The sequence below is a fragment of the Crocodylus siamensis genome, chromosome 9, assembly GCF_052110815.1.
Source record: "Crocodylus siamensis isolate JL-2025a chromosome 9, ASM5211081v1, whole genome shotgun sequence".
NCBI classification, from domain to species: Eukaryota; Metazoa; Chordata; order Crocodylia; family Crocodylidae; genus Crocodylus; species Crocodylus siamensis.
In genome coordinates this window covers 49,690,161-49,708,091 of record NC_143403.1, presented here as the reverse complement: position 1 = coordinate 49,708,091, position 17,931 = coordinate 49,690,161, and the positions used below count along the sequence as shown (strand labels likewise).

The following is a 17,931-nucleotide window of genomic DNA, read 5'->3' as shown; positions in this document are numbered from 1 at the left end:
CCTTGCACAGCTCCACTAACTCAGCATTGTCTCCTTTGTTGCTTTATTTAGGTAAAGAAGCAGATTTTAGATGAGAAGATCTACTGTCCTCCTGAGGCATCTGTTCTTCTGGCCTCCTATGCTGTCCAAGCCAAGGTAGGCACAGAGAAATGATGGGAATTTTTCATCAGGTCACTAGTGTTGCAGGGATTTAGTTTTGTTTCCTCATGCCACTTGAAGTGCCAGCTGCTTAGGGATACTTTAGTTTGCAGGGGAAATAGTAGTGCTTTAGGTGCTTGTAGACTTAAGTGAATGGCAGAAACTGCTCCAGTATTGTTACCTTCAGTCCATAGGATAGATCCTGTACTCCCATACCGGTACTCTTTCAGTGCTCATTCTAACTGGTGTTGTGATTGGCGATAAGTCCCTACCCCTCACCTCTCTTTGTCAGGAACACTTTCAGGCCTATCACTGCTCTTGCTCCTCTTCACCTGCTTCTGTTATCCGACTGGACACAGCAAAGCCAGGTTACTTTGGAATTAAGTAATTCTTCTACTGATATTATAGAAGACCTGCTGTCTTTCTGGTGTTACTGTTTTATCTTCAGAGCTACAGTTTAATTATGTCAGTATTAGAGTGCACTGATACATCGGTCCATATCATATCGGCACCAATAAAAGGAAAATTGACGTTATCAGCACTCGGCTTTTTTTGGCTATTGTGGCTGATAATGTTGCCGATTAAATGCCATGTGCATGAGTGCAGCCACAGCATGCATGTGGCCAGTCTGGCAGCATGGAGAGCAGCATCCAGCTAGTAAATTTGTTGGAGGGAAGAGGTGGAGGGGAGGGAAGGGGCATGGGGTGGGGAGCAGATCAAGGCTCCCATGGTGAGAGGAGCGGGACAGGGCAGGGCTCGGAACCGAGCTGCAAGTGCCTCATCCAGGGGGCAAGGGGAAGGGGGTGGCTCCTTCCATTGTGCACACCCCCAGTGGAGGCATGGTGTGGGGGGTGGCGTGTGCTCCTCAGATCTGCACGGGATGAGGGCGGGCTGCCGCTGGGGGCTGCGCTTTGGATGGGCAGTAGTGGCACTGGGAATGGGGCTATGGTGGGGGGAGGCTACAGTCACCCCAGAATTCTCCATAGTATTTCCAAAACACCCCCTTCCCTCCCCCACAAGTGCCGCTGGCAGCCGCCCCAGCACAGCCCTCTGCTGGAAAGAGCCCAGTGCTGCCCCAGCCTGCCGTCTCCCCATACACAGATCTGGGGGGCACATGTGCCCCATGGTTCTGTCGGGGGTGCACACAGTAGTAAGAGCACCCCCCACTGTGCCTCCTGGATGAGCTGCTCATGCTGCCCAGCCAGACTCTGCCGTTGCCCCTGCTCCACTCCCTCCCTTACCGTGGTGGGGCCTCAATCTGCCCCTTCCCTCCAACAGACTTCCCAGCCGGACGCTGCTCTCCAAGCTGCCGGGCTGCATATTGGCAGTGGGATTGGAATTGGCCAATATAGCTCATTAATAATCAGCCTTCAATATCAGCCCAAAATCTTTGTTGGTGCACCCCTAGTCAGTATTATTGTAATCTAACTGGGGAGAAGTACATGGTTTCAGTGAAGTATGTTTTCTCTCCTTTCTCCCATTGTTTTAAGCATTTGATTGCAAGTGCTTTTGCCACATGTGACTTACCTTGGTGTCGGCAGCCATGGAGTTTCCCTCCCTGTGGATCAAATTCTGTGTCTTCATTCCAAACCTGAGCTAACAATATTTGTGCCCAAGATCTATGTGAAACTAATTAGAAGGGAAGGGAATGTGTCATAAATGTGAGATCAGCCACATTCTTGGTTGCAACTCTCAGGCTGCAGTCATAGCTACAGCCTTTATGTGCCTTTTAAGCAAAAGCTTTGGCCAATGGAGCTGTGCACTGTCTGCCTATGTCCTTGGCTTGCTGTCTCCAGGAACTTGCAGAATACTGTTACTGATCAGCATTTTGTGATCTACTGTATGCATACAGCAGCAGGGGGGGTTTGTTAGCTCATGGTGGCTCTTTTGCTTTGCAGTCCTGGAAGGGAGGTTGTTTGCCCTTTTAGAGGGGTGATGTTCACATCCTTCTGTCGCCTTTACGTGTCTGGCTCGCTTTCTCATAACCCTTTGTTCAGGCAAAAAAACAGAATTGGCTTTATTACCTCTATGTAGTAGAGCAACATTTGAAACAAGCTCTTATTGACAAATGTTGAGACTTACTAAAAGTGTCAGGGTGTGTTTGACAGCTAAAATATTGTGGCTATTTCTAACAAAACGTTATCCTTTTATTTAGAGCACTTATCAGCCAGAGAAAATGTCTGTTTACAAAGGAGTGATGCAGTGAGCATTTGCTTAGCATCCTTATGTTTGAGTGTGTGAGCAAACATTTATTTCATTTTCTCTCTGTTCACGTGGTAAGGAGAATATACACAGAGCAACTTATTCAGTCATCAAAATTAATCAACTGTTGAGTAAATATTGTGCAGTGGTAGTTCATGGCCATTGAAGCTACCCTTCACATGTTTGGTAACAGCCTGCTGGTAGGCAAGATACTACTGTGCTGCCAGCATACCTTTTCTCCCGCTCCAGCGACTCCTGCAGTTCATGTGCTGGCTGCGTGCTCAGTCACATGCTGTCAACTTTCTTCATGCTTAGCTTCTTGTAGGGAGAAGCAGGGTTTACTAACCCATTACTTGCAATTTCCCAAGGAGGTCACAAGTGGTAGAAAAATTACCCCCTTGATTTTTTTTTAAATTTTTTTATTTTTTAGCATCCTGCTTGCATCTCCATCTGTCTGCCTGCTTTCCATGGGGCTTTCTCCCTACCACCAGAACTCATTCTGCCCCTATTGGCTAAGCAGAGGCTCAGAATTGCACTTGACTTATCCTCAGCTGAAGGAAGCAGGGCTGATTCTGGAGAGGTATATTCTGATCAGAGGGATAAGAAGAGAGAGAAATCCCAACAGCTGGTTTCCATCTTGCCACTAGAAGCCACCATCTTCCTGTTAATCTGGGGGAGGTCACCCAAGGGTGTTTTTCTCTAATGATTAGCTGTGTTTGTTGATAGAAGTGTAATAGTATCACAGTGCTTAGGGTCAGAAGGGACCTAAACAGATCATCAGGTTCGACCCCCTGACCCAGGAAGGAACGGGTGCTAGGGTCATATCACCCCAGCCAAATATCTGTCCAACCTCCTCTTGAAGATCCCCAAGGTAGGAGAGTGTACCACCTCACTTAGGAGCCCGTTCCAGAGCCTGGCAGTCCTAACTGTAAAGTAATTACTGTAGTGATGAATACAAACACAGTGATGGTTGATTTAACAAGCCGATTGACAGGTGTATTCCTTTGTATTGCTTTTATGCACCTACTTGTAAGTAGAGACTAACCATTAAAGAATATATTATACAAGAATTACATCTTTTTTTCTTTATCCTTTTTTTTTCCTACAATGTTGCATTCAAACCACCTGCACCAATTTCAAATGTTGGATCAGTTTTTGGTTTTAATTGCCTAATAATAGAAGAACAGAATTTACTGAAATCTACTAAAATATATACATCTTTGATGTATATTTTACTATAAAATCCAGTAGCTTTGTTTTCCTATCTTAAATGTGAATAGTTTCGATTCAGAACCTATTCAGTACCTCAGGTATTTGCAGGTGCTGGGATCCTAGATGTGATTTTTTTTTTTTTTTTTTCCCCTTGTTGGTTTATCTTTTTCCCAGGATAAAGCAACATGTTGCATTATATTTAAAATATCACTGTGTATGAATGAATACGGCATAGCATAAGCCAGATGTTTAACTGATATAAAAGCAGTCTTGAAGTATAAACACAAATATTAATCATTGAACTCAATTAACAAGAACCAAATTTCCATGACAGTTTTTGAGTTATAATTTAATTGAAAGTTTTTATTTTTAAATGTTTATCCAGTCACTTGAACTAGCATAGCTTGCAATACTTAGGCTGTTTGCTGATTTTTCATTTTTGAATAATTAATGTTCACTCCTAGCCTTTCTCTTTGTCCAGACATTCCTTTGGGATGTGACAGTGTTCTTGACCATGCTAAAAGCACATAATCCATACTTAGTCTTGGATCTCCATGGTAGATCACAACTCAGAATAATCATATTAATCCTATTTATTGCTTTTTTCATCCAGAAATAATTTATTTTCAGTCTCTCCAAGGTTATTGGAGCCGTTTCTTTTCCCAACTCCTGCATTTTTATTGCTGATTTCCATTTTTATGTGGGTTCAGTAGATCTACTCATGCAGATTGTTTTTTAAGAAGCATCTGCAGCTACAACTGAGTGGTGAGCCGGCCAGCACCTCCCAGGATCCAACCTATGGCATTTCTGTTTGCATTAATTTAAGTCTGAGTCAGTTGTTGATTGTTGCCTGCTTCCTTTGCATCTGTGTTGGCTCCAAATCAATATTTCCACTTTAATCCCCACTTGTCTTGTACGAGATGTTGCTGTTGAGAGGATGTATGTATGGATTGTTGATGCAGAACTCTGGTGTTAGTATATGTCATCACAGCTCTGGCATTAAAGGGAGACTGATTTGCAATGTCACCTGACTTCCTATGCTTAACTCCATTTTATTATTTATCTGTCTTGTAAAAAATTGCCACTGTTCGTTCTTTTCAAGCTCAGTTTGGGGATTGCAGAGAGAAGATGGACATTAATGACTGAGTTAGAGAGAGTGTCCTGTTTTTATACTTGGCCACTGCCGTGTTGGGAGTCCTGAACAGAGAGATGAATGAAAATCAAAGTAAATCGTGCATATAAATCATCATCTTCTCTTTCAGTAGCTTGTTTGTTTCAGGCACTATGACTTGGTCATTATATGTACCAGGGTATTATGTGGGAGAGATCTTAATTTTCACATGCACTGCAGGGGCACCCAGCATTTGAATCTTTATTAAATGCTTTTATTTCTAAAGCAATCATTTTGTCCATTCATTTTATAGGAAGCTTGGAAGATATATAGTCTTCATGAACATTGATAATTATTGGGTACGGATATCAAATCAGAGTGGTATTTTGTGACCAATTGAGCAAGAGAACTTCTGGCAGTGGAACAAACTCCTGTCTATGAGGATGGGATCCAAATCTATTTTCAAATGTTCTTGGTGTCCTAATTAATAAATTTTTAATGTTGAGTACTGACTGGTAGGCTACTGTCATCCAGCTGCATCAGAAAAGTTGCTGGTACTGGTTGGTTCTTAATGGGTAGAGAGAATTGATTAACGCAGTTGCTCTCCCCACCCCATCTTGTTGGAAGCTTTAACTGAATGGCTGCAAAGGGAAAGCTTCCATCTTTCTGTTAAAAGGGGTACCATTAATGGGAGTGGTGGATGGAGGGAAGCTGGTTCTACTACATCTGCACCCTACTTATTGCATGGATAAAAACAAAGAAGTAGGTCTCCAGAGCCAGGTGCTCAGGATTAAACAACGCTAAAATTATAAAATTGTGATACCAACCCTTATTGACCATCCTATATTCCCTACTTTTACATGGTTATTTGAAAAGGTGTGGGTAGGTGGCAGCTGTTTCGAGTGATTCAGAAGGGATTGCTTTGTACTGCGTAGCTTGTATTGACACCATCTTCATCATGTGATATCTGTGGGTTTTTTTTAGTATGGAGATTATGATCCCAGTGTTCATAAGCGGGGCTTCTTGGCACAAGAGGAGCTGCTTCCAAAACGGGTAAGGTGCTCAGTCAAGTAGAAGACTAAGTTCACAGTTGAGTTTCTGGGACTTAATGGCATGTTATGTAGCATAACCTTTGTGCAGAAGGTAGATGTAGGATTGACTGCAAAATTCACAAAGGTAGACCACTTTACCTTTAAGACGGTTGCTTTATCAAGGCAAATGATACAAAAGGGTTAATTGAATGAGGGCAGTTTAATTTGAATCTAGAATTTTTTTCATGAAAACATAGCAAATGTTTTCTGCTCACTGGATCTTACAGCTGCATTCTGCAGGCATTCCGTAGTGGTTTGAGAGATGCTCAGGAAGGTTAGCTGAATGCTGGTTAATTAAAAGAGCAGAGGGCTGAGCATAGCTTATTCATGAGGCAGAAGGAAAGGCATTTGAATTGGAGATCAGACATGAGGATTGGGATGATGTATGTGAAAGGGGAGGAAGGGTCAATTTTTGAATTTGAAGCTTACTATATCCAGTTTGTAGTGAGAGTGCCAGAACTGTGGTGGTATGAACCAAAATTTCTCTGCTTTTTTTCCTCAGGTAATAAACCTTTACCAGATGACTCCAGAGATGTGGGAGGAAAGAATAACAGCATGGTATGCAGAGCATCGAGGCAGAGCAAGGTGAGCATCTGCTGGCATGACCTACGGATTGATGTAAACTCCCTAGCCCAGCATCAGGCCATTCAGAGTGAAATAGTCTCCTTGAGCCTTCACAAGCTATTCATGAGTTTTGCTAACAAAGACCTTTTAGCAGAGTCTAGATAGGTGACCCAAGTTACCATAGTAATGCTGTCTGAATGGGAACAGTGGACCCACGGTATTAGTTGCACCTGTTGGAACAGAAGTCTGTTCCAAAATTGCAGTCATATTGGGGTGGCTGTATCTTTTCAGCTACACAGGTGAGATTTAAAGTAGAGCAATGCCCTTGTGGGGTAAGAGCTTTCTTCCTTTATAGTACCCCTGCTGCCCGGTTGTTTCACACTGATGGAATTCCAGATAGTAGCATTCCAATGTCACTATGGTAAAACCCGCTTGTGAAAAGACCTGGAAGCTTTCCTTCTGGACAGCCATTGAGATGCAAGAGATGTTTGAGTAGGAGAAAGCAATAGGAATCCTTGCTTGGGAAATCTTAGGAGTCTAGCAATTCCTTAATACTTCAGATTAATCTGGTGAATTGCTGCCTAGGGTAGTAATCTTCTTCTCCTCCAGACTGAGCACAAAGGAAGATGCATCTGAATATAGGACTGCAAAAATTGAGTATATTTCCATTAATGTTGAAGGACCTGGAATGGATACGAGGCAAAGCTTGAAGCAATGTGTTGCTGTTCAGGCATTAGGATGCAGGCAGGCTGTAGTGTGGGATTTGCTCTGGATCTTCATTGATCCTGCTGGTAAAGACAGACTTGACCTGTGCAAAGGAGCCAGACCATGCTCCAGTGCATTGTGTAATATTAGGCTAAGAGAAGGCACTACCTCCTCCTCCATTCTTCCTCAACATCTGTATCTTTGATCCTTTTTTATCTGACAAGAGATGAAGCTGAAATGGAATATTTGAAGATAGCTCAGGACTTGGAGATGTATGGAGTGAACTACTTTGCAATAAAGGTGAGTCTGGGACAGGGTGGAGTTTCTTTAGTTTTACATGTCTCCCATGTGCATCTGAAACAGTGGCAGTGACAGATAAAGGGGTGGTTCTTCCATTATAGGCTCACCTTCAAAATGACTTTGAGATTTGCTGGCTGGAATTTTTGTGCACTGTGCTAGTTACTTTTCTGTAGCCAGGAGAGCTAGTGGAAGGCTGATTCCTGAATTTTCCCAAGACAATGAGCAAGGCGCCACCACCATACACTCAGTCTACCTGCCTGGTGCTTGGGAAGCATAAGTCCCTGTAGGATGCATGGCAGTTGTCAGTGCTCAGGGCTGGATGATGCTAGTAGAATGTAACTGTTTGTGTCAGATTTTTCTTAAGTGAATAAAAAGATGTGCTCTGCTCTGTTTTTCCCTCCTTCAGAATAAGAAGGGCACTGAACTGTTACTTGGTGTTGATGCCCTGGGGCTTCATATTTATGACCCAGAAAACAGGCTGACCCCCAAAATCTCTTTTCCATGGAATGAGATCCGGAACATCTCTTACAGCGATAAAGAGGTAGGACATGTTTGCGCTTATCTTTAATACAAACACCAATCAGAGTATGGCAGCAAATTAATGTGACTTCTCTTATCTCCAGTTTTGCTTGCACTTGCTATGACTAGTACAGCCAAGGCTGCTTCAGCCTTTCCAGTAGAACCCTTAATTCCAAGGCTTTTAGAAGTTTTCTGAAAGCAGGCATGCAAGAGCTCAGCCAGAAGCTATTTTTATTTGTTATTTTTAGAGCATTTACAAAACCTCTGCTTAGCCATTTCATGAAGAACATTTCCCTTGGTGTGCTCAGCCCAGCTGTCTGAAAGTTCAGAAGGTGAGAATCCTGTCTTACTGCAAATGTAGCCTTGTATTGTGAAGTATAATTAAATATGTTCCTAGCAAGAACGGTTTTGGATCCCTTTTGCCTCATTATAGTGTTCTGAGCTTCCGAACTTTCAAACTGCCTGGCTTGACACAATGATTGGAATTTTTTTTCTTGGAGGGTAAAGTGGTTTAGTTCCAATTCTTACAGAAGATTTTTGATTAAGCGCTCAATGTAAATACGAATCTGTTACCTGAATTGTTGGACATTGAACACTGTTTGGAATAAAATTGACTATGGAAAGTAAAATTGACTAATTCATTTTCCAGTTTGAAGGAATTGTACAAAAGAAATGGGGTACATTTGTGGTGGGAAACATTAGCTTTTTCTATTTTTTTTTCTTTTTAATTTAAACATAATATCAGTGAGAGCTAAAGATTTCTCATTCCATGTTTTGTTACATCTTGAGTGATTTCTTAGCCCATGCTGTGTATGGGGGGGGGGCGGTTTTTTTTTTTAATTGAACTTAAAATTAAAACTTTCTGTAACATAAAGAAACAACCCAAACACAACAGTTCATTTCCTGAGGCTCTTTGCAGCCCATCCGCAGGTCAGAGAAGTGAAAGCTCTCTGACCATGCATTCCTCCAAAGAATCTGAGAACTGAAATCTCTATTGCTAGACCTTGACATAAGACTGTAATAGATCTTTCCTTGGGGAAAGGAGCTGTCATCTTCTATCGTGTCAATAATCCTTGTAATAAGATGACCACAAGTAGACCTGACATGATAGTAAGCAGGCTTAATAGCTGTGTATGACAGCTACATCAACACAACAGAGATGTTTAATATGTTACAACAAAGATCAACTGGTTGTAGGGAGTTGGCGTTTCTCTTCTCCCCCTCCCCTTGTTGCTAGCAGTGAATATTATGGGTTCTGCTGGAGTTAAAATCCAAAGACATTCATGCACGTCTGCCTGTGTGAAAGATTTAAAGATTGCCTTTAAACTGACAAAACAAAAACACTGAGATGCGTTTTGCTGAATTCGTTTTCTGGTAGTACAATGTATTGAAAAATAGACCTGGTTTAATGGCTATAGACTCTGTTCAACAGGATTATCAGTTCAGTCAGCTTTTTTTTTTGGCGATGTGTGGGGGAGTGAGGGAATATATTTCTGGCCTCCAAAAATTCAGTGTTATTGAGCATTGGAGTTTCAGGTGTCCTTCTGCTAGTCCATGGCCCTCACCAGCATAGCAGAGAAGGGACTATCTTGCTAGAATCCTATCCCTGGTGCTCCTGTCAGCATGATATCCACTTTAACCTGGAGGGAGATAATCATAGCTGGAAAGGGTTTGAATGGTATAAGACCCAGAAGGGGGTGAAACCATTTAGGGTGGCATAAGAGAGTTTAAATACAAGAGAGAGGACAGGTATAACATCTAAAACTGAGAACAGTCTTCGAAGGGAAGTAGTGACACTGTTTTATGTAAGACTGAACTAGCCTGTGTCCTAGAAAACCCAATAGAAGCAACAATCTTACACTGGTCATCAGGCCTGAAAATGGCTAGATAGAAAAATTCTGCTTTCCTTATTTAACCCGTTCCATTAGGCTGTTCAGACAGGTTCCTCCAGTATTTCTGTTCTGATGGGCCGCAGTTTTTTCTCTTATGTTCTCAATCCTCCTTATCCTGATGGACAGAAGCATTTTGTCTTTGCCTGGAAGGATGAAGCTCTGTCTTCGAAGCCCAGTGCCTCTGTTGGGGATGGTCAGCAGAAGAAAGGCATTGCTTTCTGTAGACAGGCATTTTTTGCTCCTGAAGCCTGAGAAAATGTTGCTTATGTGTGTGGCACTAGAGCTTTCCTGACCAGGGGAACAATACTCCCTTGATTGCTTTTGATCCTAGTTAGCCTGCTTGGCAGCTAGCCATGGGAGACAGCTCTCGGCCTTGTTTATCTGGCACTCCGCTGACCTGTTGTTAGGCAGCACTCTGTAATTCTTGTTGCGGCCTTTTTTTTTTAATGCTAGGCTTTGCTTGATACTTTCTTTTTTTCCTTTCCCTTTTCAGTTTACGATTAAGCCATTGGACAAAAAGATTGATGTCTTTAAGTTCAATTCATCGAAACTGCGTGTGAACAAGCTGGTGAGTAAGTTCACAGACACAGTGATTTTTATTATCTGCAACTGACTCCTGGGGAAGCTCCTCTAGGCAGAGTAAGACAAGACACTTCTTTTTTAAATCGGGCCATAGTTCGAGGTGGCAAACTGGACTGCTGCACTCTAGGTTAAATCCAGTGTGGTATATGCAATTAAGTTGCAGCCTGCTTATAAGAGGAGGACTTGCTTCTTCATGTAAATTCATCCCACTTCCATTGTTCTTCTTTTGGTTGCATCTGCCCAGTATTGTGGCAGAACTTGGTAGGTAAAACATCTTTTTTTGTCTCTCACTCCTCTAAAATCCTGTGTGCCTCTTTGCTGACCTTTTTGCTTCTCTGCTGAAATATTTCTCCTTGATCTGGGGTGATAGCATTTGCTGCTAGGCAAATATTAACTAATTGGTTGGTCCATGCTGGGCCTCTTTCAGGAGGCAAGCCTTGAGTTGGGATGAGTGGTTGCCCAAAGAGAGAGGTAGGTGACCTTGGCTTGGTTCTGTTCATTATTTATAGCCTTTTTTTTTTTTTTTTTAACCTTACTGAAAACATTAAATACCCATCATAATTCAGAGTCAGGAAACTCATAGTAAGATAGGGCCAGATTTACAAAATTAACTCCATCCACACAGCCATTCAGGCATTAAAAAATGGCCTGATTTTCAGTGCTTCTCTCCATTTTTGGGAACAGTGAGAGTTTCTGGATGCTGATTTGCTTTTTGAAAATTTAACCCAGAAGCTATAATAACCATTAATTGTATTCACCAGCTTCAGAGTGATGTTGTAAGCCAGGTTGTTCAATGGTGGCCTGCAGTCCATGAGGGATTAATTTGCGGCCCCCAGGTTCCCACCCACCTGCTGTTCCCCCAGCAGCTCCAGCTGTAGTAGCGACCAGGGTCTCCAGGCTCCCTCTCCTTCCTCGGCTTACGATTATTGCCCCTGCTCCAGGGAGCAGAGTAGTGTGATATGGTACAGCCTATAGGGCTAGGGGAACCTGGAATTGGGGGAGCCCATGTGGCAGGGCAGCTGAGGATGAGGTTGGGGGCCCCCCAGCATGCAGCATTTGTCTGCTTTGAAATTGGATGGCTCAGCTGTAAGCATTCTGCTGCCGCATGCAGGTGGTTCTTGAACCCAAAAAGGCAGCAGTGTCCATTGAGTAAAGAACCAGAGTGAAGTGTATAAGACTTATTTTACTGTTTGAATTACTGAGGGACCTAGATCCAGAACAAAAATATCCTTTGTGACCCTGAAGAGTTTACAGTCCAAGTTCTATTCCTTGGGCAACTCATTCCACCTTCTTGTGTCTTGATGTTCCTTATCTTTGAAATGGGGATAATCATTTTGTAGGCCTGTGCAGATTTCATGCTTGAAAATGCTTTATAAGAACTGGCTACTACAGCTCCACTTTAGGTGCCAGAAGTAAAAGCCACACCTTATAAGTATATAGTAATTTCCTTCCACTCTTCTCTTTTTGACTGGGACAGATTCTTCAGCTGTGTATTGGAAATCATGACTTATTCATGAGAAGAAGAAAGGCAGACTCATTGGAGGTCCAGCAGATGAAAGCACAGGCCAGGGAAGAGAAAGCCAGGAAGCAGGTGAGATGCCTTACAATCCAGCCGTCCCTTGAGCCAAAATCAGAAGTATAAACTTAGTAGGGAGAAGCAGATTGCAGGACATAAACAGCGAGCAGCAGGTTGAACTATCCAGGTTTAGGTTACACTTAATTTCTTGTTAAGTAGCCTGCTCTCTCACTACCAGTCATTCTCTATTTTGTTACATGAGTTGATGGCAGAATGGCTGCTAAGTCAGCATCCTACAGGCTCAGGAGTATAATTAGGAAGGGAAGGGATAACCTGTGTATACTGTAAATGCATGTTTATCCACCCCTAATAATCCTGCTTCTGGGCTCTTTTGCTGGAAAGTTTAATGTCTTGGGGAAGTTGATCGTAATTAAGGCAGGGCCTGTGAGGGGAGCTGTGCTTTGCTTTTGCTCTGTGCTCTCATTTTCTAATTAGATGGTGATGGAATGCACACCGACATTTTGGGGCATGCAGCTTGCATGCTAATTCAGTCCTGGCCTCCTTTATCCACTGCAGGTCAGCCTAAGCGGCAGGAACAGCACATTGCAGGCAGCAGCATGTAGCCAATGAGCGTATATCAGCAAATTGGATTGTATGAATCATTGTTTTCTGCTCGTAGACCTTTTCTACTCATTGAAACCCACACAGCTAATCTGAGTGCTACTGCTTAGAATATAAATTTCCATTTCTGGGTAAGCCACTAGGTAGCAGCAGCAACAGCTAAAGCAACCAGCTACACCAAGAGAAGTCTAAGCTCAAAAGAGTATTAAATTAATGTACTTAACTTGGATCTGAGTGTGTCCATTGAGGGTCACCATACAGTATTGTGGGGCTAGAACTGAGTGCTTTTGACCAGCTTAGTGGTATGATCTAGATGGTCTTAGAGAAGACTTGTGTCCAGATCTCTTGTCTGAACTGAGGAGATCTGAGTGGGTGGGTTCCAGGGTATTGTCTTCATCTTTTGAGAGGAAAAGCAACTTACATCCATCAACCACCTCTTTGGCCATAAGAAACTGGCTTGAGCAGAATGAAAGAAGTCCCCTGCAATTGTTCTTGGCATGGAGGGTGAAGAGGGAACCTGGAGCCTTCAGCATATCAGGGGAGTAGGTATTTGGAATTTAATGAGTTCCTTTTGGAAAGTGGAGGACGTCTCAATAAATTCAACAAAAGCTTGAGATCCTGCTGGCAACCTGGGAGGGGCCTGTGGTCTTGGGGGAAGCTACATGGGGTTGTGACTGCCTGGCATTGGATATGGGGCAACTAAACATTTATTGTAGACAATGAAATGGGCAGTGTTTTTGCAAGGCTGTGGGAAAAGTATGCACTGCACAAGAAATGTCATGGATCCTGTGGTGATGTGCTGTCCTGTCTCGATTTTAATCCCCATGTTTCACCTCAGTCCTCAAGCTCTGGAATTGTTAACTAGCTCTGGGCAGCTCTGTAACATCAGGGGCCTGTGAGTGCCTATGATACAGATTGTGATGATAAGTCATAAATGATGAAGGACATCTTTAACAGAGAGAAGCAGCAGTCCTGTTGCAATGAATAGCATGCTTTCAGAGCACAGCCTGTGGCTGAGGACCAGGAAAGTGTCTTGCCACACTTTTTTCCTTTTATTAAACTCTGTATGTCCTATGAATAATGCAGCGATCCTTACATGTAATCTAGACATTTATAATAGATCTATTACTGTGGTATGTGGCTACCAGAAACTGTCATACTAACTGCCTTTGTGGTTCCCCTTTACCACTTGGCCTGAGCTTGCATAGTATGCTGCTGCTGTTTTAAACAGCCAGTATCAGAGAACTGCCTTTTCACTCGACATTCTTCTAGGTTTCAGGTGCAGGACATTCTGATAGGTTTTGTTGCACTGAAGAGGGTATCGTGGCTTTTTGTTGATGGCGTCAGAGGTAGCGGCTTGCCTTGTATAGGAGTTGGAACGTGGGACATTGTACTCCTTTCTGGCTTCCGCGGTGAATGAATGCAAAGCAGAAGGAACTGTTAGTGCACTAGGCTAAATATGTTGTGCCAGTCTGAAAATAACTATGCATGTTCTTTCATATTCAGGATTACTCAGTCCTGCAGTTTAACCACTGAGCAGTCCTCCCTTCCTGTCCTGTGAGATGACACTATACTTATGTGATGCACCGAACTTTTATTACACTGATATATGTGGCTTTTCCCTTCTCTAACCCTTGTCCATAGATGGAACGACAGCGTCTGGCCCGGGAGAAGCAGATGAGGGAAGAGGCAGAGCGAACAAGGGATGAGTTAGAGAGGAGGCTTTTGCAGCTAAAAGAAGAGGCCACAATGGCCAATGAGGCTCTGGTAAGTCTATGGGGAACCTTCCCCAGGCGCTGCAGCCATTCTTGATCTCTGCTGCTGAAGTGTTCTAGGGGACATGCAATAAGCACCTTGAGGTTGTAATCAAAGTGAATAGTGATCAGGGAGGCAGATGGGTATGAAGCAAGAGTTCTGGAGGAGGGTTGATTCCTGCTGTATCAGGATCTCCAAGGAGGTTTGATTAGAGAGAGAGATGCTAATATTTTTTTGAGTCTTGAGAGCTAGTATGCAAAGGCCAGGGCACTGCAGACTACTGTGGAAGTGGGAAGTTCAATTACATTTGAGTCGGAGTTAAACTGGTGGGGGAGGCACCTCGGTTTCTGTAACTGGATCTTAAGTACATTGTAGTGGAGGTCCTGTACACAGTGACAGAGATGTGCATTACTTCTCAGATGAGGTCTGAAGAAACAGCAGATTTGCTGGCTGAAAAAGCCCAGATCACAGAAGAGGAGGCCAAGCTCCTGGCTCAGAAAGCAGCTGAGGCAGAACAGGAGATGCAGCGAATCAAAGCAACAGCCATTCGGACAGAAGAGGAGAAACGCTTGATGGAACAGAAGGTGCTGGAAGCAGAGATGTTGGCCCTGAAAATGGCAGAAGAATCGGAGAGAAGGTCAGAAGAAAGAACTCTGCACCTGCTTTGGTGCTTCATTTTCCAAGTCTCTCAGTGAGCTTAGCCGAGACAGTTTACTCAGATATCGCCACTGCATAGACTTTCCAGATGGTTGACAGTGAGCCCCTGGCATCCCCTGCGCATGCAATGGCTTATGGCCCCAGCTGGTTCCTTCCTTTATGGAACTGTTTGCCATGGTTAGCCAGTCACTGCATGGTAAATTGATGCTACTATATGTAGAGATAGATGCAGATAAAGATATTACAGAGATACAGAGAGTATAGATATCCCTGTGTTTTTTTTTCTCTTTCTGGTGCTTGCTGCTTCTCTGTGTTCTTCTGGGGAGGAAAGAGATACTATGCAGAGTGACTAAGAAATGGGTCCTCAACTAATAGCTTGGGGAATGGGTGGAATATTTTGTACCTGGAAGACATTGTTCCTTTAAACTGTGCAAAAGTCTTTCCCCAAGTCGTCGTCTTGGAGCAAGCACTACATAAACACGAACAACTGTTGGCTTGTGCTCTCTGGCAACCCTACAACTCCTTGACAAACACCCTGTATAGTTTCCAAATCTTTAATTAACAATACTTAATTTTGCTTTTAGCTACCAAATTCAATTAATTATTCTTCATTTGGCCTGTATGTTGCACTCCCAGACTTCTTATTGTCCTGACAAGTCACAGAGCTTCTGTTGCATGTTAGGCTTTAAAGGACAACAAAAAGTCCTTCTATAGGTACATAGGGAGAAAGAAAAAAATCAAGCGCCCCTGTGGGACCCCTACAGAATTTGAGGGGGTAGCCCGCAGTTGATCCCGACGAAAAGGTAGAGCTCCTAAATGCTTACTTCACATCGGTGTTCCTGAAATCAAACTGGAGCTGTTCACCTCTCCAGAGGCGCAGGGAACATGGGGAAGACAACAGCCCACATAATCGGTTCTGAACAGGTGAGGGTACTCTTAGATCATCTGGACGTATTCAAGTCTTCTGGGCCAGATGACCTGAATCCAAGAGTCCTGAAAACTGGCTGAGCTCATAGCAGAGCCTCTGGCAGAGGTGTTCAAAGAGTCATGGAACTCGGGAGTAGTCCTGACCAACTGGAAGACAGCTAATATAGTACCCAGCCTTAAGAAAGGGAAAAGGGATGATCCTGTAAACTACAGACTGGTCAGTCTAACCTTGGTCCTGGGAACAATGTTTGAAAAAATTGTCAAGGAGGCCATCAACCACAAACTTTGTAACTGGTGGGGTGTTAAGCAACCAGCAGGGATTTGTCAAGGACAGGTCATGCCTAACAAACCTGGTGTCCTTTTATGACCAGGTAACTAATTAGCTGAACAAGGGGCATGAGGGTGACATCATTTACCTAGACTTCAGCAAAACCTTTAATACTGTTTCCTATGAGAACATATCAATTAAGCTGGAGGGTACTGGCTTAGACCTGTCTACAGTGAGGTGGGTTGGCAGTTGGCTCAGAGGTTGATCCCAGAGAGTTGTAATTGATGGGATGGCTTCATCTTGGAAGGCAATCTCCAGCAGTGTCCCCCAGGGATTGGTGCTTGGGCCTGTGCTCTTCAACATCTTTATCAATGACTTGGATGAGGGGGTAGAAAGCTCAGTGATTAAGTTTGCGGAGTACACCAAATTGTGGGGAAACGTGGACACATCTGAGTAAGGATCCGAGATGACCTCAACAGATTGGTCCTATGGGCTTAACGCAGTCAGATGAGGTTCGGTAGAGACACATGCCAGGTAGGAGGAACCTTCATCATATCTGTGATGGGTTGTGGTCCTCTGTCTGGCACTGTATCTGAGAGGGACCTTGGGATGACAGTTGACCAGAAGGTGAATATGAGTGAACACTGCGATGAAGTTGCCAACAGGGCAAATAGGACTCTGGCATGTATCAGCCGATGTGGTGCTAACAGATCCAGAGAGGTGCTTCTCCCCGTGTATTTGGTGTTGGTGAGGCCACAGCTGGAGTATTGTGTCCAGTTCTGTGCACTACCTTTCAGGAAGGATGTTGATAAACTTCAAAGGGTGTAGAGAAGGGCCACTCAGATGATCAGGGGCCTGGAGGATAGGCCCTTTGAGGACAGATTCCAGGTACTGGAGCAAGAGAAGACTGAGGTGACTTGATAGCTGCCCACAAGTATTGCAAAGATGAACACCAAGATCTAGGGGAGCAGCTCTTCAGTAGGGCACCTCCAGGGAGCACAAGGACCAACAGGCACAAGCTAATCGAGGGAAGATTTAAGTTAGATATTAGGAAAAACTTCTTTTCTGTAAGGGTATCTAGAATCTGGAACACTCCCAGTAGAGGTGGTGCAGTCTCCATCCTTGGAGGTGTTCAAGAGGAGGCTGGACAGGCACCTTATTGAGCTTGTTTGAGCTCAATAACCCCCTGTCCATGGCAGGGAACCAGACTTGATGATCTTACAGGTCCCTTCCACTCCTCTGATTCTGTGATTCTGCCCTTGGTGCTAGAGTTTGTCATGCATTACATTTTGTGTTTCTAGCTTTAAGATGCTAGAGTTCCTTTTGTGCAGTGCATTCATTAGTGGGTGGAGTAAAAATAGCAGCTTCCTTCCCATTATTGCTATAGAAATGCAATAGGTTTCAGATTTCACTTGGTCAGGAACTGTCCCTAGTCCCTTCTCTACCTTGATCTTCTGTAAACTTTGATTCAGCAAAGTAGGCTTTCATCTCTCCAACCTTTCCTCCCAATCTTTCCCTTAGCTTTCCACCCAGGGCATATCCTCAGGAGCTGTGAACATCAAGGGTAAATGCTATAGTAAAACCCCAGGGCTCTGAGATGAGTGTGAAGGGCCATATAATACTTGTTGAGTATTTTCTGTATAGAGTACCTGTAATTATTGCAGCTCTCAGTAGATGGTTAATATTCAGAAGACAAGCAGGAGCTTCAGTCTGCTCTGCTTCAATTTTTGATTGTTTGTTGTTATTCCCAAGTTGCTCTTTCTACTCTAACCAGCTTGACCTGCTCTTTCAAGTGTTAGTCACTTTGCAAATGTTGGCATAATGCCTATATATGCGCTTCCTGATTTTTACCTCCTTGCTGTTTCTGGAAA

The 17,931-nt window shown here is 43.6% G+C and overlaps 1 protein-coding gene across 7 annotated transcripts in view; it reads left to right on the top strand.

The window, feature by feature from the left end:
- Nucleotides 1-17,931, top strand: part of NF2 (NF2, moesin-ezrin-radixin like (MERLIN) tumor suppressor) — a 72,238-nt gene that overhangs the window by 23,813 nt on the left and 30,494 nt on the right. For all 7 annotated transcript variants that reach the window (XM_090062282.1, XM_090062281.1, XM_090062280.1 and 4 more), the window contains 9 exons: nt 52-135; nt 5,648-5,716; nt 6,257-6,339; nt 7,248-7,323; nt 7,730-7,864; nt 10,228-10,302; nt 11,794-11,907; nt 14,098-14,220; nt 14,628-14,845. In XM_090062282.1, coding sequence (XP_089918408.1) covers nt 52-135; nt 5,648-5,716; nt 6,257-6,339; nt 7,248-7,323; nt 7,730-7,864; nt 10,228-10,302; nt 11,794-11,907; nt 14,098-14,220; nt 14,628-14,845 — 977 coding nt within the window. The remainder of the gene's footprint in view (nt 1-51; nt 136-5,647; nt 5,717-6,256; nt 6,340-7,247; nt 7,324-7,729; nt 7,865-10,227; nt 10,303-11,793; nt 11,908-14,097; nt 14,221-14,627; nt 14,846-17,931) is intronic.